Genomic DNA, 27,438 nt, shown 5'->3' with positions numbered 1-27,438 from the left:
CTGCTTGTTTATGTACCACATCGTGGTAGTATTGTCCGTTAGGACCTGTACCGACTGACCACGAAGGGAAGGGAGGAAGGCCTTGAGAGCCAGACGTACAGCCCGTAATTCTAACAGATTGATGTGAAAAATCTGTTCCTCTGGAGACCAAAGACCTTTGATCTCCAGATCCCCCAGATGAGCTCCCCACCCTAGAGTGGAAGCATCCGTTATGACTGTGGCCACTGGTGGCGACTGCTGGAACGGCTTTCCTTGCGAAAGATTGTTGCTTACAATCCACCACTTCAAATCCACAGCAGCATCTCTGGAGATCTTGACAGTACCCTCTAGATCCCCTCTGTGTTGAGACCACTGCCTTCGGAGGCACCACTGAAGAGCCCTCATGTGCCAGCGAGCATGCGTGACCAACAGAATGCAGGAGGCAAAAAGACCGAGCAGACGAAGGACCTTGAGGACTGGAACTACCGCTCCATTTCGAAACATTGGAACCAAATCCTGAATATCTTGAATCCGCTGAGGCGGAGGAAAGGCCCGACCCAATGTTGTATCCAGTACTGCCCCTATGAACAGGAGGCGCTGAGAGGGCTCTAGGTGAGATTTGGGCTCGTTCACCGAAAAACCCAGGTCGAACAACAACTGGGTTGTTGACTGCAGATGACGCAACACAAGCTCCGGGGACTTGGCTTTGATCAACCAGTCGTCCAAGTAAGGGAATACTGCTATCCCCTTCCTTCTGAGCTCTGCCGCAACCACCGACATCACCTTCGTGAAGACTCGAGGTGCTGAAGTAAGACCAAACGGAAGGACCGCAAACTGATAGTGTTGCGATCCCACCACAAACCGGAGATACTTCCTGTGTGACTTGAGTATCGGGATATGAAAGTAAGCATCCTGCAAGTCGACAGACACCATCCAGTCTTCCATGTTCAACGCCAAAAGCACCTGTGCTAGGGTCAGCATCTTGAACTTTTCCTGCTTGAGGAACCAATTCAAGATCCTCAGGTCCAGAATTGGTCTCAAACGACCATCCTTCTTGGGAATCAGGAAATACCTTGAGTAAACTCCTTGACCCCTTTCCTGCTCCGGGACCAACTCCACCGCGCCCTTTAAAAGGAGGACTTCTACCTCCTGTTCTAGCAACAGGAGGTGTTCTTGTGAACAATACGAAGGGCGGGGCGGGATGAGGGGCGGAAACTCCCGAAAAGGAAGGGTGTAGCCTTTTCCCACAACACTGAGAACCCAATTGTCCGACGTAACAGTCTCCCATTTGGTGAGAAAATGCTGTAATCTTCCCCCTACAGGAGAGGCGTGAGTTGGAAATGGTGGAAGCCTAAGGCTGCTTCCCCTGCTGCACCCCGCCAGAGGATGAGGAAGAGGCAGAGTGCTGCTGAGAGGCTCCTCTGGTGCGGACCCTACCTCTCCCCCTAAAAGATCTATAGGGATGGGAAGAGGCAGGTTGCTGATATCTTCCCCGAAAGGAAGAGGAGGAAGAGCCACGCCCAAATCCACGAAACCTCCTGAAAAATCTGGAAGAGGCCGTGGAAGAAGGAGCTTGGAGCCCTAACGACTTAGCCGTGGCCCTGCTTTCCTTAAAACGTTCCAAGGCCGAATCAGCCTTAGCCCCAAACAGTTTGTCCCCATCAAACGGGAGATCCAACAATGTGGACTGTACATCAGCCGAAAAGCCCGAGTTACGGAGCCAGGCCTGTCTCCTTGCCACCACAGTTGTGCCCATTGCTCTGGCTACCGAGTCGGTGGTATCCAGTCCCGTCTGGATAATTTGGGTCGCAGCAGCCTGGGCATTTGAGACAAGATCCAAAAGACCCTGGGGAAGCTCTGTAAACGAAGAGGAGATGTCATCCATCAGAGCATGAATATACCTCCCCAGGATACAGGTTGCATTGGTGGCTTTTAACGCCAGACTGCAGGACGAAAAAATCTTCTTCGACTGCGCCTCTAGCTTCTTTGAATCTCTGTCCCCAGGCACCGTCGGAAAAGAACCAGGCGCTGACTTGGACGAACAGGAGGCCTGCACCACCAAGCTCTCCGGCGTAGGGTGCCTGGACAGAAAAACAGGGTCAGTTGGAGCCGCCCGATACCTCCTGGCCGCGGCTCTGTGAACTGCTGGGGAAGATGCCGGCCTCTTCCACACCTCTAAAACCGGATCCAGCAGAGCGTCATTAAAAGGTAACAGAGGCTCCGCCGCGGCTGAGGCCGGATGTAACACCTCTGTCAAAAGGTTTTGTTTCGCCTCCACCACCGGCAAAGGCAGGTCCAAAAAACTAGCTGCCTTCCGTACCACTGCATGAAAGGAAGCAGCCTCCTCAGTATATTCCCCCGGGGACGAAAGGTCCCACTCAGGGGAAGTGTCCAGCCCACTGGCCGACTCCAGTCCACGCAGCCCATCACCCGAGTCCTCTAGCTCTCCTTCCTCTAGGGCTCGTTGGTACTCCTGCTCTTCTAGTACCCGGAGAGCACGTCTCCTTGAATGCAGTCGTTGCTCAATCCGCGGAGTCGACAATGCCTCCGCCGAAGTCGGAGATCGGCGCCGATCTTCCGAAGCCACCGACGCCGCATCCGGCGCCACAGGTAACTTCGGCGCCGACTGAAGAGCAGTTGAAACGGATGGACCCACCGGAGTCACAGGCCGAAATCTCGACGTCGACGGGATGGAAATCCCTGGGGCCAATCCTTCCGAAGCCACCGGAGCGGCCACCGGCGCCGACACTGGCGCCGAGCCCACGTTCCCAAACGGGAGAAAGGGCATAAAGGGTGCCGGCCGAAGAGGCGCAGGATCACCCAAAGAAAAGGCCAAAGGCCCAGCCGGAGCACCCCCTGGAGCCATCTGTTGGAAGATGGCATACATCGCATTCAAGAATGCGGAACTATCGGCTCCAGGGGTGGGAAAAGCCGGATACTGGGGTGCCTGTCTCGGAGGCGACCCCGACGCCGGCGTCGGCGTCTGCGCCGGAGAAAACACTTGAGGCTCCAATACCTCAATCACCGACGCCTGTCCAGGTGAAGTTGGAGACGCCGGAGAAGGCAACGGCGTCGAAGGATGCGGCGTAACCGTGGGGCTGACCTCCCATGTTCTTCGGCGCCGATCCGGAGACCTGGAACGAGCCTCCCTTGAATGACGCCGAGATTCTCTACGGCGCCGGGAGTCTCGATGACGCCGATGTCTTGGAGAAGACTTCTTGTGATGCTTCTCCTTTGACTTGGCCATAAACAGCTTCGCCTCACGTTCTTTAAGAGCCTTTGGATTCATGTGCTGACATGAATCACAAGTCGAGACGTCGTGGTCGGAGCTCAAACACCAAAGGCAATCGGAATGAGGATCCGTCACCGACATCTTGCCTCCACACTCACGACAAGGCTTAAATCCAGACTTTCTCTGCGACATTATTTCCACTAGCGAAAGACTACGCAGCAAGATATACACTGTAACCGCAAGATTAACAGTTGCTCCCTCGAAGATAACCGTTTCGAATGCACGGAAAAAAGGGAACTGACGTCTGCACGTCGTCGAGGACCTCTTATTGCCTGTATGACGTCAGACGGCGTCGCGTGGGCGACAGTGACGTCCTCGTCGACGTGCAGAGACTAGTAAGAAGATTTCCGTCGAATGCTGGCGCCATGGGAGTATTCATGAGGTGAGGAATCCACAGGTAGTTGTATCCATCAGAACTAACCTTTAAAACGACCTCTTTGTATACCCAAAGGAGTTGCTTTAATTTTAAGGGTACATGGGTCAGACTTCTAAAAAGTTAGGATATGGGCAGAGATAATATGTTTTAAACATTCCTATTACATGAAGGTTTCGGCCCCTTTTATAGCTCAAACAAAGTCTTGGCCCTTCATTAGGATAGACAAGGATCCTCTAACAGTCCATGCAACTTCAATCATCTTTGCAGTCAGCAAAGCTTAAGTCTTTTCATAACAGCTGGTCCTGTAATAAATCCCTGAAAATAACAATGAATCAGTTTTGTCATATAACTGGTGGAGGAAAACACTAATTGCTTATATTATCAAAGGGACAGTGAGCAGTGTATTGCTTGTGAAAGCACATTAACAGAGCAAAAACAGGCAGAAAACAGGAACATGTATAGGTAGGGTAGCCAGCTACCCCACAATTTAGGAACTCACGCCACTAGTCTCATCATAGACTGAACTATTTAGTAGTCACAAACTTTAAAAGTAATGTAGCGTCTTACTGGTCTGCCATCTTTTACACATTTGTCAAGTAATGAGGTGTGTAGTGCAGGTCTAAATCTACTGGTCCTCAGCCATGGCTTAATGTGTGTTGAAAGGGAACAGACTCTTTTGGATGCGTCATCTATAACCTATTCTTAATCTTTATATGTATAGTTCTGTCTGTCACAACCAGTGAGTAGCAAATTACTCACCCACCACAACATCAGGCAATCACACCACACACCTGCTCATATCATTGCATACACAACTCAGCCTGAGGAGAATCCAGAGCACAGAGTCCATGGTAAATTCGCAAACATACCATAACTTAAAGCTTGGTGCCTCGTACATCCTCAGTCACATTGGGTGTACTACAAGGGTAATCCTTGTGCTTGTCATATCATTGCACCATTCAACAGTTGTATCAGCAAGATAAGCAATCTATCAAACAACACTCATCAACCCACATCAGACAATCTCATTTATTCAGTGCACCAGTGCTTTTAAAAAACACCAATTACCAGTGCGTGATCTTAAGAAACTTTATATGGGCTTGCATGTGGGGAAAAAACAGAAAAATAAGCCACTGACCCTAAAAGGCGAGCTCCATGACCACTAGAAACTGTAAATAGACTGAAAGTGACGTGATTTGGGATATCAATACCATAAACAATTTATACTCAAAAAGTGCTCTGAGAGCCATTGTCTGAAAGTCATGAGGCGGTTATAAAGGATACAGTGATGTTCCAATCGCAGCTACCCCTACTTTTTTTTTTTAATAATAATATTTTTATTCAGTACCCAAGAAAAGACATTTAATTCATCAGAGACAAGAAAAATGAAAGAAACATGTAGCCGAGGATACAATACCGCCAAACAGTCATTACCTATTAGCTAACCATTCGCCCAATACCCCACCATGTTTCTTGCCCTTTGCGTCTCTTTTCCCTTTTCGATCATACAGGGCTTGTTCCAACTGATATATTGCAAGAAGACGATTTAACCAATTTTGATATGTGGGGGGCATTGGATCCAGCCATGCAGAAAAAAATACACAATCGATACACTGACATAGCTATAAAGAGAAACTTACTAGCGAATGACTCGCTTAACTCCGAAACCCCAAATATGACCACCCCTGGTGATAAATCAATGTTTAATTTGGCTACATCTTTAATAAACAGCCCCACTTTAATGCGCAAGTTCACCAGCTTCGTACAGGTGGCAAACATATGTATTATATCCACTCCATGTAACTGACATCTTAGACAGTGCACTCCTTGCACCCAACCCCATTGCTCTAATTTCCCGGGCGTGACATACAGATCAAAGATTGTTTTATAATGTTGTGCCTGAAGGGATGCTGAGATCAAGGAAGTCCGGCCTAGCTCGAGAGATTCATAAAAAAACCTCCTCTTCCACATTCAGCTTATCGCACCACTTTTTGCTGTACTTCACTAAATCGTCAGGTAAATTATCACAGTCTAGCATATATTGATCATATCATAATCTTATCAGAGGAGCTCATCATCTCTAATAAAGAATTCTTTACAAACCCCGCTGGACCGCCAGTTTTCCGATGAATAAAATCCCTGACTTGTAGATATTTAAAAAAGCCCCTTTGGGCTAATCCAAATTTCCCATGAAGATTTTCTAATGTAGTGACTGTAGAGCCCTCGATAAATTCACCTAATCTTTGCATTCCCTGTTGGTTCCACCTTTCGATGATATTATCCCGGAAAATGTCAGAAAGGAAAGTATTATCCTTACTCAAAGCATAGTTAGTTGTATCTTCCAAGCCCACATTTCTTTCGCCACGAACCCCAGACTTTGAAAGCAGCATTTAGAACTTTGAACCGAGCCTTCATAAAATAGTAGGGTTCCAAAAGTGTGAGCAGTGCCCCATTTGCCATAGGGCCAATTAATACTTCATAGATACTCTGGACATATTCCCCATCGCTTACTGAACATCCGTTTTTGAGCAGCAGTTGCATATACTGCATTGCAGCTGCCGTCTGATACAATTTAAAATTAGGAAGGGACCATCCACCCTTTTCCCTTGGTAATATCATGTATTTACTGGCTCTACGTATCTTACCATATGACCAGACAAACCGCATTATCAGCTGATCCAATTTCCTGAACCAAGATTTTTCAAATTCTAATGGAATCGCCCGAAATAGATATAACACTTGAAGGAACATCATTTTTATCATATTGCACCGCCCCATGATTGTCATATGCAGATTATTCCATCTGCTAAAATTATACCTAGCATTATCTTTAATAGGCCAAAGGTTAGTCCGGACAATCTCCTCTACCTGGGGTCAAATATCAATTCCTAAATAGACTGCGTGTTCTACTTTTTTGTGTATCCGACGACCTACAGTGTTCATTCAAAACTATCGGAGTCTTATCTTTGTTAAGAAGATAGCCCGAGACTGCCCCAAAATTCTCTGCAGCTCCCTCGATTTCTTTAAGGGCAAGATCCGGGATGGCGGTTATAACTGCAACATCTTCTGCGTAAGCCAGGATTTTGGTCACCAACCCATAACGAATGACTGGCTGAACGTTAACATTCATTTCCAAGAAACGCAGAAAGGGATCTAAGTTTAATGCGAATAGTAGGGGTGAACATGGACATCCTTGCCGTGTACCCCATTTAATCCTAAAGAGATGTAAATATTCAACCCTATCTGTATTCTAGCACTTGGTTCCTCTGACAGCTGTGATGAATCTTCCTCCTAGCCCATGTGTCTTTAAAGTGTCCCACAGGTACTCCCAGTTGACTCTGTCGAATGCTTTCTCGGCATCCAGCAGAATCATAGCCATGGGCTCTGCTGCTACGTGTGCAGCATCAAACAGCGCTATCACCCTTCTAAGATGATCGGTTGTGTCCCTACCAGGGAAAAATCCCTGTTGGTTACAACTGACCAATTTACTAATACACACACAGACAATCGAGTCGCAAATATTTTAGAGTAAACTTTCGCATCACTATTGGTGAGGGTGATCGGACGGTACGAGCTTAGACAAGTCAGATTCCTGCCTTTCTTTAAAAATACTACAATGCTTGCAGAGTCCCAAGACAGAGGGGGGTTGCCCCCATGCTGTACATGGATCATCAGTTTCAACAACACGGTTAAGAGCATCCTCAGCATTTATATAGCTCTATAGGAATGCCATCCGGCCCCACAGCCTTCCTGTTTGGAAGCACCTCAAGTGCATCTGATAGTTCTTCCATTGTTACCTCCTGCCCCAATGTTATTTGATCCTCTGTGGTATTTCGACCACCCCGAGTCAGTGTCAGCCAGTGACTATCAATATGCTCCAGACCAGTGTTGACAGCACCATATAATTCTATGTGGTATTCTAGAAAAGCTTCCCTGATGGCCTCGGATCCCGTAACTATCAACCCAGCTTTGTTTCGCACTTTCAAAATTGAGCCTGAAGAAGCCCTCCGACAAGTCTGCATTGCTAAAATATGTCCTGCTCTCTCGCTAAATTCATAACATTCCCTTCGTTTTGTTAAAAAAAAATCTGCTGTCCTTTCAATTGAGTGTTTTCCTAATATCATTCTAGCTATTGATACCGGATGATGGGCGTCCTCAACCCCAACATCATTCTGGATTGCCCCAATAAGCTGCTCTTCAGCTACCTCTAATTCCCCCATGAGTACATGAAGCTGGGCTGCTGCTTGTTTTTGTCACCTTATGCTGAAGACGAGAGTTTCCCCCCTTATAACTGCCTTTAGTGTGTCCTAGACTCTCTCTATTGGGGCAGTTCCCACATTAAAATCCCAAAATTCTTTCAACCGCATTTTCATATGCTGTATATGCAGGGGGTCATTCAGCAAAGCCCTCTCAAAGGTCTAGTTCTTCCTAAATCTCAGCCCATCTCTAACCCTGACCTCTAATACTAATGGATTATGATCTGCCATAAAACAAGGGTATAGCTTTATCTCCGATTCATCCAGAAATATAGGAGAAACCAGAAAATAATCTAATTGAGCAAATTTCCTGTGAGGTGCAGAAAAATAAGTGTACCCCGGATTTGGACTCTCCAAAGCTGGCCAAACATCTATTAACCCCCACTTCCCTTTGCATATTCTTAAGGGCCTGAAAAACTAAGCTTCCTCCCCAGGTATCTTTCCCTCCTAATATCTTAACTTCTGTACTCTGTCCCACGATCCATTAAAGTTCAAATCCCCACATACAATATACGGCGTGGGCCACAGAGCTAATTCTGCAGATATAAAATCAAATAAGGAGGGATCATCATCCACTGAGCCATATAATGAACATAGCGTTAATCTAATATTGCCGAATTAACACTCTGCTATTACCCATCTCCCAATTACATCTACTTTCTTCGGAGTAACGGTACTAGTATTACCGGTCAAGATAGCGACCCCCTTTGTTTTAGACATCTGTTCGGTACACCCTACCAAACGCAGACCCAAAGTCTCAAACAATTTCCTATATGCGTCTCTTGCAAACAATAAATGTCTGCTTTCAATATCCTCAGGTCATCTGCAATTCTCTTCCCCTTGCGGGGGCTATTTAGACCACATACATTAATGGTTGCTATCTGGATTGTCAGCATACATATAGGTTTGATTAATTTTGCTTAACTAACTCACCCTTCCCAATATCAACCTTACAATTTACGCAAACATGCTTGATTCTACATCCTCGCTCCTTTGTTACCATTTCCATAGCACGAGTTCCGAAAGCGAGGAGGTTTGTGCTTGCCTATCATATCTTAGACTGAATTTCTTTGGGTACGAATTGTCCCCTTTTATCCCCCCCCCCCCCCATGATGACTTGCCCCCAGCCATACCCCCACCCATCCCCTCCGCCACCCCCTCCCTGAGCACCCCTCCGACCCCACCTCCTCCCCCCCAACAGGCCCACCTTGATGACCTCTTTCCCCCCTCTCCAACCCCCTCTCGCTCCCCCTACTCCCACTCCCCCCTTAGAGGCAATCAGACCAACAATGGCCTGAATGTTAGTGACGCCTAGGTGCCTAAGTGCAGATTGCCACCCCAGACTATCCGGCCACCTAAACTTGCTCCCTCGAGAGCACCTAAACTTTCTTAAACCGTATCCCCTTTGAAATCCTTGCACTATGTTGCCTTAAGCCCAAGTAAATATTCTTTAGCTTGAACCTCTGAATTAAACAGTCCAACTTTCCCATTGTTCACAGTCTTTAAATGAGCGGGTGCAAGTAAATACGCCTCTTCGCCTTTGTCCCTCTACCACGTGCAGTGTCTGACCTCAAACATTAGTGCATGCACTGATGTAGTACAAAGTCTCATGGGGAATTAAGTCTCACTGGGACCTCTAAGGAGAGCAAAGTGGGTGTACTCTGATGTAATCTGGCTAAGTGAACTGTAAACTGCCAGAGGTATCATAATAGTTGAGACTGGGAGAGCACAGATATTACTGAACCTATAATTAAATGTTCGGTGAACGAGGAAATCTGTACTGGAATAAAGTATTATCTGAGTCTTTCATTGTTAAGGCTGCAGCAATACACAAATGTGCTGCTATTTGTGGGAACTCATTTGGAAAATACATTTAAATTGACAGAACATAAATTAGTTGGGTCTGCTCCCTTTTATTACAAGTGTGTTATTACATTCTCTCCAGATAATGTCCCCAAGACAATCTCCTTAACACATGTAACAAACATTGGCCAAGCCAATAGATTTCATCTTTGTCTTTTCTCTTATCTAACTGGACTCAAATATTAGAAAAATGTTATATTAGTGTTTGTTTTAAAATTTATAAACCGTTAACAGTTGTTTATGTTGTGATGTATGTTGAATTAATAAACTTAACGGTGTATCAAATTTAAAATAATTTTTTTATAATATTTTGTAACCAGATAGAAAGAATTAACAAATGCGAAACCTATTGGCATGATGGGATAAGAAGGCTGCATGCAGGAAAAAAAATAAATAAAAAAAAAAATTACCTCCAGCGTCGTAGCCAGAGAAAGGACAATGGTCAGTGTCCAATGGCAAGTGACAGGAAGGAGTACTTGATCTAGAGGCAACTCGACTGCATGAACAGCAAAGAAGATAGCAGGAAGCTGGCCACTCAGAAGCATGTAAATTAAAGCAACGTTGGACCAAGCCAATGGTAAGTCCCCTTTTAAGTTTTATCTATTTTTTAAATCAACTAAAGATTTTGCAAGCACAACGTTCAGGCAAAACGTAAACAAGGGACTAATGTGCTGAGAAAAATTATTCCCGAAGGAACAAATCACCCGACTTGCGACAATGGTATCTTATCATGCAGTCCATGTAAGTTTTTTTTTTTCTCTCTCTAGTCCGTTACCCCACTTTTGTTCAGATTTTAACAAGGTTGCTGACATATCACTGATACCTGGCATTTGTTTCTCCAGTATACAGCATCTACAATCATTCTCATTGTGTCTCTAGTCCATGAAATGTCTGACTCCATTTTTTTTTTTTAAATATCTGAGGTTGCTGAGGTGTTCATTTACCCTTACCTACGTTTTCCTAGTGGCCATACCTACATACTTCAGGCCACACTTACAAATGATAATGTATACCACATTTTTCATATTACAGTTGTGGTGATTTTAATTTCAAGGGAGTAGGCAGTTAGAGATCGATCTCTTATCTTTGTGAGGCAACAATTGGTACATAGGCCGCATGAAAACTGCCCCACTATTGATGGGATGTTCCAAAGGGTTTGCACGGTTGCTTTAGGTCGCTTGTACTTGGGGGTGAGCGTTTACAACCGTGTCCTAAGTACATCTTTTGCTCAAAAGAGAGCAAAGTTTGTTGTACATCTAACTGTCTGTAGTTCAAGATATGCCACGGTGTTTTATTATTATTATTTAATTTTTTTTACACCAGATTCCTAAAATTACTGAGAAAAGGGCAATATGTGGTGATGCAGACTAACCTGTCAATCGGAACTCTGATTTTTAGGTTGAGCATAGCTGTACACAAGCAATGCTTTTCTGGCGTGTAGGTATTTATGTGGGCTTTTAACCACACCCATCACTTTTACTCATTTGTGGGCTTGCCTTTCAAAAATCCTCTCATGACATTGGTAAATGCTTTACGTTTGTCCCGCCTTGGGGCGGTTTAGTTACTGTCTTGAGGGCAGACCCTGTTCCATGGATAGTTGCACGTTTGCCGATATGTTTGACTGTGAGCAAACTTTTTCCCTTGTGCGTTTCTCCTTCACGCTCATGGCGGCCATGGTGCTTTGAATTGACTTACTTATGTCAACTGTTTTACTTTTCATTTTCAATTTAGGTGGCAAGAAAAGTCCAGTTAGGAATCTAACTCGAGCAAATGTGAGACCCATTGCATTGCAAATGGTGAAGTTGATTGCAGTTCCTTGCTATTTGTCTGAGACTCTTATAATCTTTAAACATGTTTAGAAAATGAATTCTTAAAGGCAGGGGTATATCCTGTAAAAGGATACAATTAGTGTAAAAACAGAGTTGATCGTATGTTCTCATAGCACATCCCCTATGAAAACACCCAGAAGGATCAGTGAGTAGGTACAAATTACATCATAAGTTCAAATCTATGCAAAACCTAGGTCTGCATATTCTTGAGAGAGAGATGGAAACTGATTTGGGCAATTAAATTTTAACTCAATTCAGGGCAGCACCACAACCAACAATCCTGTCACTTACTTAGGTCCCTCTGATGCTAAGGTTTCAACTGCCAGAGGAATGACCTCTAGGCAAGACCAGTTGCAGAGCCGATCAGACAACTCAAAACACTCAAACAATGCCTCCAAGTAGCATTTATAATGTGTTTAGATAGTTGAGGGAGGAGGAGTTCAAGAGCTCAAGTGTTTCCATGCTCCAAATCAATGAGCTGTGAAGCATGACTGCTGCCTTCCTGATGAAACTGTCCAAGCTATCTGATAAAAAATAAATAAATATAAACACCCTGCTCCGGCCAACAACTTAAACACTAAACACATACCACAGCAGACAAATTCCAAAACTCAATTAGCAACTGAATACAAGGTTTGGAAAAATTACAAAAACCTGAAAGGGCCATGGCAGAGTTTAGAACATATGCACCTGGCCAACTTAGAACACAAGGACCCAAGAAATCATTTTTGTTTACTCAAAATACACCTGTGCAATATGGTTTAAAAAAATAAAAAAAATAAAAAGCAGTAAAATTAAAATGAATACAGGATTAGAAAATTGGCTCAGATTCTGAACTCAGAATCAACTCATCAAGAATTGGTTTTTGGGTGGATGAACTTTGAAGTATGAAACTAGATCCACACCTCAAAAATAATCAGATATGGACTGACCAATTTAGAAACCTTTACCAAGACATCACCACTGAAACTATTAGATGGCCATACAAATATACTGCCAAAACAATGTCCTAAAGGGAATAAAAAAACAAAAAAAAGCTGAACGCCATGGACCAAAAAAGTAGAAGTGGGAGAAATATAAAAGTACATTTAAAAATGAGAAAAGAAAGTAGACGCTCAAACATCTAAAACCAAGTTTAACGAGCATTTTCAAAAGACATGTCTGGCTTGCACTGCAATTTAGATACTAGACACATTGAGTTGGTCAATCTTTTTCAGTAGCAACAAGCTACCAGGAGCTCCGATAGGTTGCAACACCTGGTCAAAAACACAAATGTAATGGCTAGACTCTTTGAATCAATCTCAGGTAATTACTCTGAGACACATCTTAGTCCATCTGCATTTTGCACACCAGGTCACCTCTGTTTGGACCCAGCCATATGCAAATCAAATGTAATCCTGCTTCAATAGGAACAATCCAGCCCAAACTAACTGGCCATGTCTCCCCTATCAGGGAAGGAGTAGCAGCCCAGCAAAAGGGGAGAGGAGCTGTCTTTCCCAGCAGCAGTTGAAAGCAGACACTAGAAGGCTATCACAGCTATGACAAAAAGAACGAAAAGCTCAGGTGCATCGACAACAACATTGGTTTATGAGAAACAAAAGCAAAATAAAACACTAAAATGTGCTAGGACTCACCATACCTTTAAAATGTACAATATCTTCTTGGGTATGGCAATGAAGGAGGAAGGATGCCAACTAACAGCCAATATAGGCTAAAATACTCCTGTGTGCTCATCCAGGATGCGATGACAATAAAGGCCTTGTAAAGAAATGGCTCCCTGTTGCAGTTACCCCCCACTTTTTGCCTGATACTGATGCTGACTTGACTGAGAAGTGTGCTGGGACCCTGCTAACCAGGCCCCAGCACCAGTGTTCTTTCACCTAAAATGTACTGTTGTCTCCACAATTGGCACAACCCTGGCACACAGGTAAGTCCCTTGTAACTGGTACCAAGGGCCTGGATGCCAGGGAAGGTCTCTAGGGGCTGCAGCATGTCTTATGCCACCCTAGGGACCCCTCACTCAGCACAGACACACTGCTTGCCAGCTTGTGTGTGCTGGTGGGGAGAAAATGACTAAGTCGACATGGCACTCCCCTCAGGGTGCCATGCCAACCTCACACTGCCTGTGGCATAGGTAAGTCACCCCTCTAGCAGGCCTTACAGCCCTAAGGCAGGGTGCACTATACCACAGGTGAGGGCATAGGTGCATGAGCACTATGCCCCTACAGTGTCTAAGCAAAACCCTAGACATTGTAAGTGCAGGGTAGCCATAAGAGTATATGGTCTGGGAGTCTGTCAAAAACGAACTCCACAGCTCCAAAATGGCTACACTGAATACTGGGAAGTTTGGTATCAAACTTCTCAAAATAATCAACCCACACTGATGCCAGTGTTGGATTTATTAAAAAATGCACACAGAGGGCGTCTTAGAGATGCCCCCTGTATTTTACCCATTTGTTCAGTGCAGGACTGACTGGTCTCTGCCAGCCTGCTGCTGAGAGACGAGTTTCTGACCTCATGTGGTGAGGGCCTTTGTGCTCTCCGAGTACAGAAAAAAGCCTGCTCTGGGTGGAGGTGCTTCACACCTCCCCCCTGCAGGAACTTTAACACCTAGCAGTGAGCTTCAAAGGCTCAGGCTTCGTGTTACAATGCCCCAGGGCACTCCAGCTAGTGGAGATGCCCGCCCCCTGGACACAGCCCCCACTTTTGGCTGCAAGTCCAGGGGAGATAATGAGAAAAACAAGGAGGAGTCACTGGCCAGTCAGGACAGCCCCCAAGGTGTCCTGAGCTGAGGTGACTGACTTTTAGAAATCCTCCATCTTGCAGATGGAGGATTCCCCCAATAGGATTAGGGATGTGCCCCCCTCCCGTCAGGGAGGAGGCACAAAGAGGGTGTAGCCACCCTCAAGGACAGTAGCCATTGGCTACTGCCCTCCCAGACCTAAAAACACCCCTAAATTCAGTATTTAGGGGCTCCCCAGAACCTAGGAACTCAGATTCCTGCAACCTAAGAATAAGAGGACTGATAAGCTGAAAAACCCTGCACAGAAGAGGGAGACACCAACTGCTTTGGCCCCAGCTCTACCGGCCTGTCTCCCCACTTTCGAAAAGACACTGCTCCAGCCACGCTTTCCCCAGGACCAGCGACCTCTGAATCCTCAGAGGACTGCCCTGCTCTAGAAGGACCAAGAGACTCCCGAGAACAGCGGCCCTGTTCACCCAAGACTGCAACTTTGTTTCCAAAGAAGCAACTTCAAGACAACTGCGTTTCCCGCCGGAAGCGTGAGACTTGCTACTCTGCACCCGACGCCCCCGGCTCAACTTGTGGAGAACAAACACTTCAGGGAGGACTCCCCGGCGACTACGAGGCCGTGAGTAGCCAGAGTTGCCCCCCTTGAGCCCCCACAGCGACGCCTGCAGAGGGAATCCCGAGGCTCCCCCTGACCGCGACTGCCTGACTCCCAGATCCTGACGCCTGGAAAAGACTCTGCACCCGCAGCCCTCAGGACCTGAAAGATCGGAACTCCGGTGCAGGAGTGACCCCCAGGAGGCCCTCTCCCTTGCCCAGGTGGTGGCTACCCCGAGGAGCCCCCCCCCTTGCCTGCATCGCTTAAGAGACCCCTTGGTCTCCCATTGATTTCCATTGGAAACCCGACGTGTGTTTGCACACTGCACCCGGCCGCCCCCGTGCTGCTGAGGGTGTATTTTATGTGCTAACTTGTGTCCCCCCCGGTGCCCTACAAAACCCCCTGGTCTGCCCTCCGAAGACGCGGGTACTTACCTGCTGGCAGACTGGAACCGGGGTACCCCCTTCTCCATTGAAGCCTATGCGTTTTGGGCACCACTTTGAACTCTGCACCTGACCGGCCCTGAGCTGCTGGTGTGGTAACTTTGGGGTTGCTCTGAACCCCCAACGGTGGGCTACCTTGGACCCAAACTTGAACCCCGTAGGTGGTTTACTTACCTACACAAACTAGCAAATACTTACCTCCCCCAGGAACTGTTGAAAATTGAACTGTGTCTAGTTTTAAAATAGCTATATGTGATTTATTTGAAAAGTATATATGCTATTGTGATTATTCAAAGTTCCTAAAGTACTTTCCTGAAATACCTTTCATTTAAAGTATTACATGTAAAATTTGAACCTGTGGTTCTTAAAATAAACTAAGAAAATATATTTTTCTATACAAAAACCTATTGGCCTGGAATTGTCTCTGAGTGTGTGTTCCTCATTTATTGCCTGTGTGTGTACAAACAAATGCTTAACACTACTCCTTTGATAAGCCTACTGCTCGACCACACTACCACAAAATAGAGCATTAGTATTATCTCTTTTTGCCACTATCTTACCTCTAAGGGGAACCCTTGGACTCTGTGCATACTATTCCTTACTTTGAAATAGTGCATACACAGCCAACTGCCTACAGACCTCAATAGATAAAAAAGGGCAAGACAAATCAAAATATGTCCTTTATCCTATTTTTGTTGAAAACAAGCCTTAGCATGTGTCGAACCCAAAAAGCACAAGTAATACTCTTCAATTTCATAGCAAAATTTGGCCCTTGCAGTACTTGAAAGGAAAAGCTACTGCTCCATAAATTGATGTGGGTGCCCTGGACCCATAACTCATACAGACTTTCAGCAATCCCAAAAAAAAAATACCAAAGTTCCTCAAATACAATAATTAGGAGACATGTTCCCTATTCAAACACTGAACCACAAGGGCCGTATCACTAAGTTGAAGCGACTGTCCAGTAAATATGTGAAGAACAAAAAGGGGGCAAATGTATTTTCTTTAACTTCCAAAAATATTTTATCTACCTTGGACTGCACAGCCAAACCATTAATTTTCCGCATGCTTGAAAGTGGGGGAAGCAAACCACACACCTACAAAATGGCACAATAGGCCTTTTTTTCCCTTTTATTTGCAAAGCCCAATCTAATCACTATATATTAACAAAAACAAGTTTTTGTTTCGGAAAGTAAGTGGGCTGAACCATAAATGAGGGTGCAGAAGCAACATAGGCAGGGTGTGAGGAACAACACAGGCTGGTGGGTGGGGGGGTCAACATGGGAGGGCATCAGTGGCATCTGAAGTAACACTGAGGGTGTGGGTTGGGAAAGCAACATGGAGAGTACTGGGGAGCAAACTGGTGGGATGATGAGCAATACTGGACACAGAGTGCATAGGAGAAAAACTAAACTGACAAGATAATTCAGAGCTGGGAGGAGGCAAGAAAGCAACTGCAGTAGGAAGAGGCACGTGCAAGTACATGATGGACAGGGTGGGAGGGGGCAAGCACACAGGCAAGAGTAGAACAGAGTGGGGAAGAGAACCACACAGGCAGCCAGCTGGAAATTCCATGCACTCTCAGACAGTTCTTAAAAAGAAAAAAGTAGCACCTGGAAAAATGGGCAGTGTAAAGGCACAGTAATAAGTCTGTTCTCGAGGAACGGGACAAAAATGAAAAGGAAGGAAAGACCACACACACATAAATAAGACAAGCAAATGAGATTGACAATTAAGGAAACCAATGATAAGCAACGGACGGGCTCTTGGCACAATAAGGCAGGTTTGGCAACAGAGCGTACCCCACAAAATTCTACCATCAGAAACCACAGGTAGTACAAAGGAATTGGCCGGGAACTTTGACCAGCTTCATAAGAATCAATGCCTGGTGCACTGAGACACACACAGGCAACAAGAGGCTAGAATGTTACAGGTCATCTGGAATAAACCTGAAGCATGTAAAACACCAATATATGAAGTAAAGAAAAAACCCACTGCCAACCGTGCATTCAAACACAGATATAGACAAACCCTAAGAGAATCTGCCAAAAGTTACCAGGGATGGGTTAAGGAACTATTTCTCCATTATTATGCCACCCAAAAAAAAAAAAGACCTTCTGAAAACATACTTAAGGAAAAGGAGGAGGAACTAAAGACTGTTAGTAAAATATCAGCATTCTAGCAGGTATGCCAGAAACTGAGGGGTGCAGTGATATAGCCATGCTTGAAAGACACCAAATAGCTCAGACTTGGACTTAAAAATCAATCCCTTCCATCGCAAAGGGCATTTATAGTAGTGTTTGGCGTTTTTGGCTCTACTGCTGGAAAGTTGTTGCATGACCTCTGCAATTTCTCAAACACTTTACCCTCCAAGCAGCCACAGATCCAGTCTCAAACTGTGAACTTGAATTCCAAGAGCACTTCTCCTCCAGGGGATGGATTTCTGAAACATAGTATATTGCATTGGAATTCAAGCAAAAGCAGCATTTGTACAATGTCATATACAATGGATAAATACTGGCACACTAGGCATCTGTAGAAACATGTATGGTTATGGTATCCAAGCTCAGCGCAAACAACTGTACTGGACAACTTTAACTTGCTATAATAATGTAATACTAAAAAGGTCTGGTATGTTGTGCCCAATACCAGTGCGTATGTGAGAGCAGCAGAATGACAACAGCAAAGAACCTGGGCAGCACGTTCTTGTTTAACTTTTACTCCGCCATATGATGAAAACGTGTGAGTAGTAAATAACAGCCTCTACGAAAGTGCTGCTCCATTACAGGATCCCATGCAGTTTTTTTTATCTGCGAGAGCCAAGGTTGGGTTTCAAGAAGTCACCATGGTACCATTTATGTTTATCTTAAAAATAAAACATCTTAAAATGTTTCCAATGAAAGAAGCAGTTGCAAGCAACTTTTAGTATGCATAAACTTTACAGACCTGTGTTAAGACTACAGCCAATTTACATTTACCTAGCTTTTTGAAGATTCTACACTGCAGGGTTTCTTGCAGCACAATCTAGACTGTGCAGCAGGGGAAATGACATCCTTCATTGTATTTATTAGAAGTGTATCTCCGATGTGAGTGCTTTCATCAGCAACCGGATATGCCACAATTAGATCACTCAAGTTTTTAGTTTGACCTAGGCAGCATGCATGAGCTGTCTCTCAACATGTTGTAATGTACTTATGTGGGCTTTCACCACGCCCATCACTTTAATTTGTTCCTTGGCCTACCTTTTAAATTCTCCTTGATTTCGTAGGTAAACGCTTTACGTTTGTTCCGCCTTGAGGCTGCTGTATTACTACCTAGGCGACTGACCTTGTTACTCAGATTATTGCACTATCGGCCAGATACGTTAGTGTGGCGCACTACTTTTTTCCTTTGCCTCTCTGCTTTGTGGTCTGTGGCCTTAGGTTATTTGTTCCTTGTTTTGGGCATGCCGCTGTTTTACAAGCGGGTGGACTGATTACAGTTTCACGTAGTGCAAACTCCATCAGAGGACCTGTATGTAAAGTTTCATAGAACACCAACTCGGAGGAGTGCTTTACAAGAATACCACTGTTTAGCAGTTGAAAAATATACAAAATGGAGCATTTAAAACAGAAATCCTCAACGTGGCTCTCCCGGCACAGAGGGGAAACCTAATACTACAACATTCACTGCCCTTAATGCTTTGCGGGGCATTGCTTTTTCAAAACATTATGGACCATAACTCATCCTGTGGTGGTCCTACGATAATGGGACCAACTCAAACCGTTAAGCACAACGCACTCTTCCTGTCTATGTCATCTCTGGGTCCCCACACTAGATTGGGAGGAGGGGTGGAAAAATAACCCCTCCCACCATTCAGGGTCTTTTTAAGTTATCCTATGGCTGGAACTTTTGTTTTACAGCTGGGAGTAGTTTGTGTTTTAAAGGCCTTGTTTGTAATATTACCTTAGAAGGCCTGAAAATGTGCAATGCACTATGTATTTTAGGGGATAAATATATGGTTACACTGCATTACGTTCTGCCAGTTTGTTTTCATGTGGTTATGCTCTCTAGGAGCCACCTATATGTTAACAAGCTCATGTTTCTTACAAATGCTATTTTTATTGTGGTGCCCTCTAGGGGCTGTTCTGAACATTAAAGTCAGAATACCACAATATTCGCTGCCCTCAGAAACTCGCCCAATAATGCTGTTGGTGGGCATTCCTTTTACAATATATTTTTGCCCAGGACACTGAGTGGTGGTCCTAGGACAATGGGACCACCATTTAAATGGTCAACATGACATGCTCTTTTTGTCTAGGTCATCTCTGGCTCCACACACTAGGTTGAGGGGCGGGCCCAAAATAATAATAAATAATAATAACAATAAAAATAATAACAATAACAATAATAAACAAGCATTTGCAATGCAACGGGTCTCATTTCTCCGAGAGAGAGCTACTAGCAGTTGTAAACTCCCAACCGGACTTGTTTTGCCTCATTAAATGGGGAAAAACAACAAGCGCGATCGGCTGCTAAACAAGCAATATCGCGCTGTGAAAAAAAGAGAACAAGTAGTCCACAAACCAGACAGAAGACAGTGAGCCTCATATGTTTTCAGTACTTGGTCGCGGCGCTCACGGGGGGCTAACTACCGGAAAATGCATAACATATGCACACCTTCCACTAATGAAAGCAAGCAGATTTTAAAAGGCAAGCCCACGAACCAATGAAAGACACTGCCGTGACATGGGTGGGGCTCCGAGCCCCTTTCTCACTACTACAGGGTCGCGCGAGCGCATGCTACGCAGGCTCGTCCCTAAAAAAATATATATAATAAATGGCAACATTTTCATTTTTTGCTGCAGGTAGGGACATAAGGTAAAACCGAAGTGCTTTAGTTATATGCAGAGCCACTGGAATTTCACTTGTCTTTACTTCTTTCATGTTGATGGTTACATGTTTACCACAATACCAGTAAGCCTCAAATACCAAAAAGAACAATTTGACATAGCATTTTCCCATTTATTACATCTACTTAATCACTGTACATCCCAGCACCACTTGTGGGACTCAGTGTATCTTGCTCACTTTGTTCCTTTCTCAACATTCTCACATTCTGCCATTCTCGTTACAACAATAATGCCCCCTGGATAGTATTATTTTCCACTTCAATAGTTCACTCATTTATTTAACACTTTCTACACCATTAGCTCTTCCACGTCCAGTGTGATAACTGGTCCCATCTCTTACATTATCTCTTATATCAGTGTTCTTCTAACTTTAATTATGCAACTCTCGCCCCCCCCTTTCCAATCTACCTTTTCATGGTAAAAACACAAACTGGGACCTACAGGATGACAAATATAATTTTGAATAAATATTCTATGAAATTATTGGTTCTAAATATTTTGAACAATTCAAGCATTGCAATTCTTTTCAATGCAATGCAATTATATGACTGCGGACATTCTACAGGCAGCCTGGTCTCCCCTAAAGTGTAAAAGTATCCACAGTGTGATCCTGTATCATGAATGAGTGATAGAATGATGTTATTTGGAGTTCTTCGCCCTTTGATGTCTACTCCCAGCCAGAACATAAGTGACAAAAGATGTTACTGGTGGTATATTACAGAGTGGCTTACTGCTATTCTAATTTTTTGCATCTACAAATAGACAGCACTATTTCAGCATGATGCTCTGCTTGGCTAATGCCTGGCACCCCCTCCTCCAAAATGGGAGCTTAATTACGGCCCACTACCTCACTCCGGTTAGACCTCTGCCGTAAATAGTGGCTTTGTCTTCTAGCTGATCGTCCCTCCATACACTTTGAAGAGTTAGGCGGCCGTACACTTCCACTGCCTTTCTTGTTGGCACACAGTTTACAGTCACTTATTTGGTGGTCAAAGACTATGGAATATACTGATATAACGCAAAAAATCTGGATACCACAACTACTAACCAAAGCACTCATTTCCTGTCTACCACTCAAATTAAAACCTCTGAGCTAGGGATTTGCTACAGGGGTTTCAGATCCCTCCTGCTCCTAGTGTGAATGAAAGGTTCCTTCATATTCATCCGATTGACTACTGCTACAGGATTTATTGTACTCATCCTGGCCAACCATAATCGATATGCCATACCCATTTCCCCACATTCTGGAGAAAAAAAAAAAATTGTAATAAGGATAGACACCGAATGAACCACGTGGTCAACAGAAACTAAATTTCCACCATTAGAGTCTCTACATTGTTTTGAAGGCAATTGCTCTGTGCACTTTTTAAAACTATGATGCCTTTCACTCTGACAGTATCTACTGATAGTAATGAAAAAACAAGTGTACCAGCGTATCAATAGTCAAAATACGTCGTATGCTTTGCTGCTATACTAGTTTCCAAACACCTAAAAAGATGCTACTGTAAACATGACATTTTAAATTGCAAATACAGCCCTCGTTTGAGCACCTAGTGTCTTTCATAATACCAGTTTCTGGCCACGGTCATTTTTTTTGTTTATTACATACTGTCAAAGTTGTGAAAACCCACCTGTTGTTCCATCTTTAGAGCTGTACTTCACACTGGGTTTATGTAAATATCTAATATTTGTTCTCCCTTTTTATATTTTTAAGAGAGTTTATTTAACAGTATTTACTACAAAGAAATATGAATTTCTCAGAAGTTATGCTGCACCCAATCAGCAAGGTTGTCCAAAACTGAAATCCTGATCACCCGTATATACCTATTCCAAGGAATACTAAAGCTTTTTCGCCCACACAAGACCAAGGCTCTGTGGCCTGGGTAAATCTCAGAATTGCTAGAAGTGTTTTCAACACTTTTTTCCAAGTTTACATTTTTGGATTTCTAGACACTAAAGAGGTCTGTCTACCCCTCATTTCCTGACAGGCTTTGACTGATCACTTAATCCCAGTGAAAACATCATACCGTACAGGACGCTGGAACGTACTGATTTGGTGACGTACAGGTCTGCCTATTTTTGCAGAAAGCTCTTACCTGTCCAGCAAAAGACCCACTGTTAATCACATCAAAACTTAAAGGCCTTTCAGCTAGCCCACTAATTACAATTGGTTGGCTTTTTTTTTTTTTTAATCACTTGTTTGTTTGCTTTTCATTCAATGGCTTTCCCACCTCTTCTTTAGTTTGCCTCTACCCTCGAACCAAGTTTTTTGCCAACTTTTTGACTGGATGACTGGTATCCTCCCACTGTTTACATTCAGGGAACTACTTTTTTTCTTTTGCATCAATACTGCATGAAAATGCACATTTTCTTTCTCATGTGTTGCTTCCACCTATGAATACCTGCCCCAGCGTGCTCTATCCTCCCTGTCAAAGCTCAATTATTGCTCCCTCCCAAACTCTGCTTTTTATTTCCCCCCACCTCAAACTATTATTTTTAACTCCCTTGCAATGGCTTATCCTCGCCTGAAACATCACCTCTCGACATTAAAAATAAAAGTAGAGACAGATGTAATTGTTTGGAGTGCACAATAGCTATCATTTGCTACCAAGCTTCGCAGGTTTTACAAAGAGCTTCTTCCTACGTCGAAGTTCATTTTTTATTTACTGCTCAAAGACTCGCCACCATCTCGGAACTGGTATAAAAATAAATAAAACGTCAGCTCTCGCATGTCATATGCGTGCACATCATTCTGGATACCAAAACACAATGCTTCCTACATGTGCAAACATGTCACTTCATTATTTACTGCAGATTTTACACAGCAATAACATGAGGCGTCAGCAAAGACTTGATACCTACTGCAAAGATTGAGGGGGACATGAATAATTTTCACCTACCATTAGAATTTTACTTCCCCATGTTTTTCCCTTTACACACTACTGTAAAAACAATTTAACTTTGCAGCAAGCCACTTCCAAAGTCCATTTGACTATCTAAAGAACTATTTTCAGTGCAAGATGGGAAACCAGATGCTAGGTCCTTTTTGGGAAGGACTGTTCCCGACAGTACCTAAAGTGATTTGTATTCAGTTGCTAAGGGGACTATATAACGGATCTGAATATGGCAAATGACCAGGCAACGCTACATTAGCTGTCCTTAACCTGTGGTCTGAGGACCTGAGCATTTGTTTAGTACACATGTTTCTGTATTTGTGCATTATTTTGGGGGTTCAAATCATAGAAATTGTTGCTTCATCCAGGGATCCATGGCTTCCAATAATGACTCTGTGGGGGTCTTCAGAATCCCATAATGACTCACTGGGGGTCCATAGAAGTCAAAAGTTTAAGAAATGCTGCTCAACCTAATAAATTTTTCTCTCCCGATGTTTTTTTTTTTTGTTTTTTAATAAAGGATTAAAGGATTTCAGCAACTTAGAAATGCCCCTTTAGTATCCTCGATCACTATTAGATAGATTTTCTAGAATATTTGTATTCATATTTTGACCAACTTCATCTTCCTCGCCCAACCTTAATTATGCTGTTAAGAAGAACTGCATACAATACCTGCCCCTGCAAAAGACTGCTCAGGTGATATCACTGCAAGCCCCCACCCTGGGTGTCAATTGCAAGCATAAGCAAAAAATCTCTCAATTCTTACATAAAGATTTCTTCTGACAACTATTTTACCCCTTGTACAAAACAGTTTTAAAAAAAAGGAGGGAGAAGAAATGGAGATATGCCTATCATCTTAAATGCCTTACATGATTTCAATTAGTTCCAAAAAACCTAGGAGTTGCCAAATAATTTGCTATTAGAATGTTTATTATGCTTGTGGGGAAACAAGCACATACAGCGTTAACTGTAGTATTGTCTATTGCGCAGATTCAATTCAAACCTTAACATTGCAGGCAACAAATCTATCCTAATTTGTTTGCCAATCTAGCACATTCGTATATTCTGTTTTTCATAATCTAGACCAATATGTGAGTTGGTTGGGAGAGTAGTTTAACTGTGTAACAGTTTAGCGGGGACCAATTGAAAGTATTTCGAACAAATAAAGACTGAATGCTCACTACAGTTAAAAAACATAATACCTGAACAACCATAAACAAAATTAACCCACCAATGAAGATTGGAGGCTCAAGAATGCAGCTTCAATGTGACCCTAAAGGCTAAAGTGACAGGCCGACCAACACTGCATTTAAAAGTTTCAACAGAGCTCAGTTATACCAACCAAAATAAAAACAGCTCAATGTTCCTTGACAGAAATGGAGGGAGCTGGGGCGAAGAGACTCTAGGGAGGTAGATGAAAGGGGTGTAGGGCCGATAGATGCTTTAGGACGATTTTAAAAATCTTTGTCAAATAGCAACACTTTTGGCTGTAACAGGAGAAATCATTTAAAAAAGTATTGACAAATTCCTGAACTGGAATAAACTAGCACCAATGCAAAATCGTTACGAAACTTTGGAAAAATGTTTCACCTGCAGTGCAGCCAGCTCCTAGACAAGAAAAATATAGGAGCTTTGCATGAGAGTAAATAACGACCCTTAAAACACTTGCGTCAACATGGGCCAGTGCAAACTAATAAGTCAATACTCTTCTTTAGGGATTTCTTAAGGGACATGCCTTACAGCTCCAATACTTCGACAGGTCGAACTGTATCCAATGAACACATCTGGGAAAACGCCTGCCTAGGCCTGAACTACCATCACTCCTTAAAGAAAGAGTATTGTTATTCTCGTCAATGGCAACAATATACTGAAGACCATTTCAAGTTTGTGAACTACTGCTAACATTTGTATGTAAGTTATCTTGCTTATTAGCGCGGGCTCATTTGTTTAATAAAATAGAAACTATGTCTTAACCAAGCTTGGTCAGTCTCATTTTTAGAGATGCCATGAAGCACACAGGGAATTGTTTTTTTCAACTTCTTATGATCTTCTGTCAGTGGTTTAGTCTTCTGGATACACACAGGGGCCCAAATCCCACTTCAGAAGGTAAGGGTTGTTGTTCTTGTAGTGGATTGACCAACTCTGATGGGAGTATCCAAAGAATGTGTACTCTCAGTCTGTCACCGTTTATCCAAATGCGATTAGTTTAAGGTGTAGCAAGGTACAGCAGCAATCTCGACACTTGTTTTTTTTCCCAAGGCTCAAAATGTATTGTGTGTGTATAGAATACCACGCCTGACATTTACATAGAAACACATGTATGGTAGTTTTAGAGGACCAAACATAGCTCAAGTAATAACGTACTGTCAAACATATTTAAAGAAACTGAGGGGTAAACGATGAAATTTACTGAATTTCACTGTGCTACCTAAGATTAACGCCCACATCCAAATTAAACAGTTACGCCTGTAGGGAAAGCAAACTGCAAGTACGTTGTTTTGTGCACATTGTTTTGTGTACATTTGCGTATCTATTTGTTTTATTCACAGATCTTCCTGTTCACTAGTGTAATTTATACGATTAAAGTGATTATGGTTGCAACGCGGTAAAATTTGAGTGATGTGGTTGGAGCAGCCATACCAGAGAAGAGTAGTGGTAATTTGTACTTAATAGAATGTTTTAGATAGTTTCCGACCGCAGATCTTCAACATCCCCCACAAACAATATTAATACGTGCTATCTAATCGAATTAGTGAAGCTACCCACAATAAACGCATTACCAAAACACTCAATCCAGGTTTTAAAACCTCAACAGGTAAAAGTTTGGAATTAAGGGACTTCGCCAGTGAGAGACCCTAAACTATATGTCTCTATTTATGAAGCGGCGAGCAGTCTACAGTTCAGCCCAGTGCCATATAGTAATGCGCAGTAAAAAGGAAGGGGGGGGGGGGGGGAGCAGGGGCAAAATAGGTGTCAAAGTGTCAGCGTGGACCAATTTACCACACAGTGATTAATATTGGAAATGAGTAGCTAGGCTGTTCAGGTGCCCTAAATCCGAAATATTAAATATCACATGGGAAAATTACCCAGGATCACACAGTGTGGTCAGGCCGGGAATGTCATACAAAGCTAGTTTTCGGGGTGATTGCTCGTCACCTTTATCAACAAACGGGACCCTGAGTGTCAGTTTACCGTCTACGTGATCAACCTCTTAAAACAGATGATTTAACAGCCCGCCAATGAGATAACATCTTGGACACGTGCAGTCTTGTCTACACTATGAGATCGACAAACGCAGAATTGAAGTTAACACACCGGAGAGAGGTAGGCGGAGTGATGCTGCACTTCCCCCGCGATAAAACGGAGGACAGGATGGTAAAGCTCCGGAGGGCGGGAGCAGCGCTGCTGTCAGGACCACGACGAGGAAGCGCACATGTGCTGCCGCTGCACGCAACAGAGAAGCCCCTGCCGCCGCAATAGTGGCATCCTCCCAGGGATTCGCCCCTGGGAATGAGACTCCGAAGCAGCCGCGCACAGAGCCAGCCCGCCCATCAGCACGCTACACCCCGGTACCCCCATGCACCCGCTCACCGGTGTCAGTACCTGCTGCTGGCTCTTGCTGTACGGCTTGGCGTTGATGTGGTATCTCCGGGTCCGGATCTTCCCTCCGCCACCTCCAGGTGGTGGAGAGGCCATGGCCGGACTGGATCCCGCGCCTCCCCCCGGGGCAGAGGACGCCCCGCCGCTCCCTGGGTGAGGGGACGTATGTGAGGCTGTTGCTTCCGCCCGCCGCTGACGCCTCCTGATCCTCGCACCGCTGACGGTGCCTACTTCACGCGGCCATGGGGGTGCGCGCGAGTCACACTGTCGTCCCCTCCTCGTTTCTCCCAGCACCGATAGACTCCGCGCCACCCGCCGCCGAGGACCACGCGTCAGTACCCCGCGACACAGACACAGGGAGACGTGAGCACCGCGCGCCAGAGAACGAGGGGTATAGAAAGGGAAAGCGGACAAAATCACTACGCTGCCGCGCACCCTCGCGTATTGATCGCTTAGCAGAGCAGGAGGAGCGAACTCCGCCCACAGCGGCGGCAGCACGTGAGCCTACTGCCATCTTGGGATCCCCGGCTTCCCGAAGCGTGGCGTGGGTCCAAGTGTGCCATGTAGACTAGAGCAGCCCAAGAAGCAGGAAACAAACACCAAGAAAACTTAAAAAAATCCACATCGTTTTGAATTTTATGGCATTTGTCTAAACCGTCTAAGTTAT

The 27,438-nt window shown here is 44.2% G+C and overlaps 1 protein-coding gene across 6 annotated transcripts in view; it reads right to left on the bottom strand.

The window, feature by feature from the left end:
• NUP153 (nucleoporin 153) overlaps positions 1–27,169 on the bottom strand; it is a 630,217-nt gene extending 603,048 nt beyond the window's left edge. For 3 of the 6 annotated variants that reach the window (XM_069218361.1, XM_069218398.1, XM_069218408.1), the window contains exon 1: positions 26,763–27,014. In XM_069218361.1, coding sequence (XP_069074462.1) covers positions 26,763–26,867 — 105 coding nt within the window. In that variant the 5' untranslated portion in view covers positions 26,868–27,014. Of the gene's footprint in view, positions 1–26,762 lie in introns of all 6 variants that reach the window. The other 3 variants (XM_069218389.1, XM_069218381.1, XM_069218372.1) reach the window with 3 other exon arrangements.
• Positions 27,170–27,438: the final 269 nt, after the last annotated feature.

This window comes from Pleurodeles waltl, chromosome 2_1, assembly GCF_031143425.1.
Source record: "Pleurodeles waltl isolate 20211129_DDA chromosome 2_1, aPleWal1.hap1.20221129, whole genome shotgun sequence".
In the NCBI taxonomy this organism is placed as follows: domain Eukaryota; kingdom Metazoa; phylum Chordata; class Amphibia; order Caudata; family Salamandridae; genus Pleurodeles; species Pleurodeles waltl.
The sequence above is the reverse complement of the archived record's forward strand: the minus strand, read 5'-3'. Positions and strand labels throughout refer to the sequence as shown.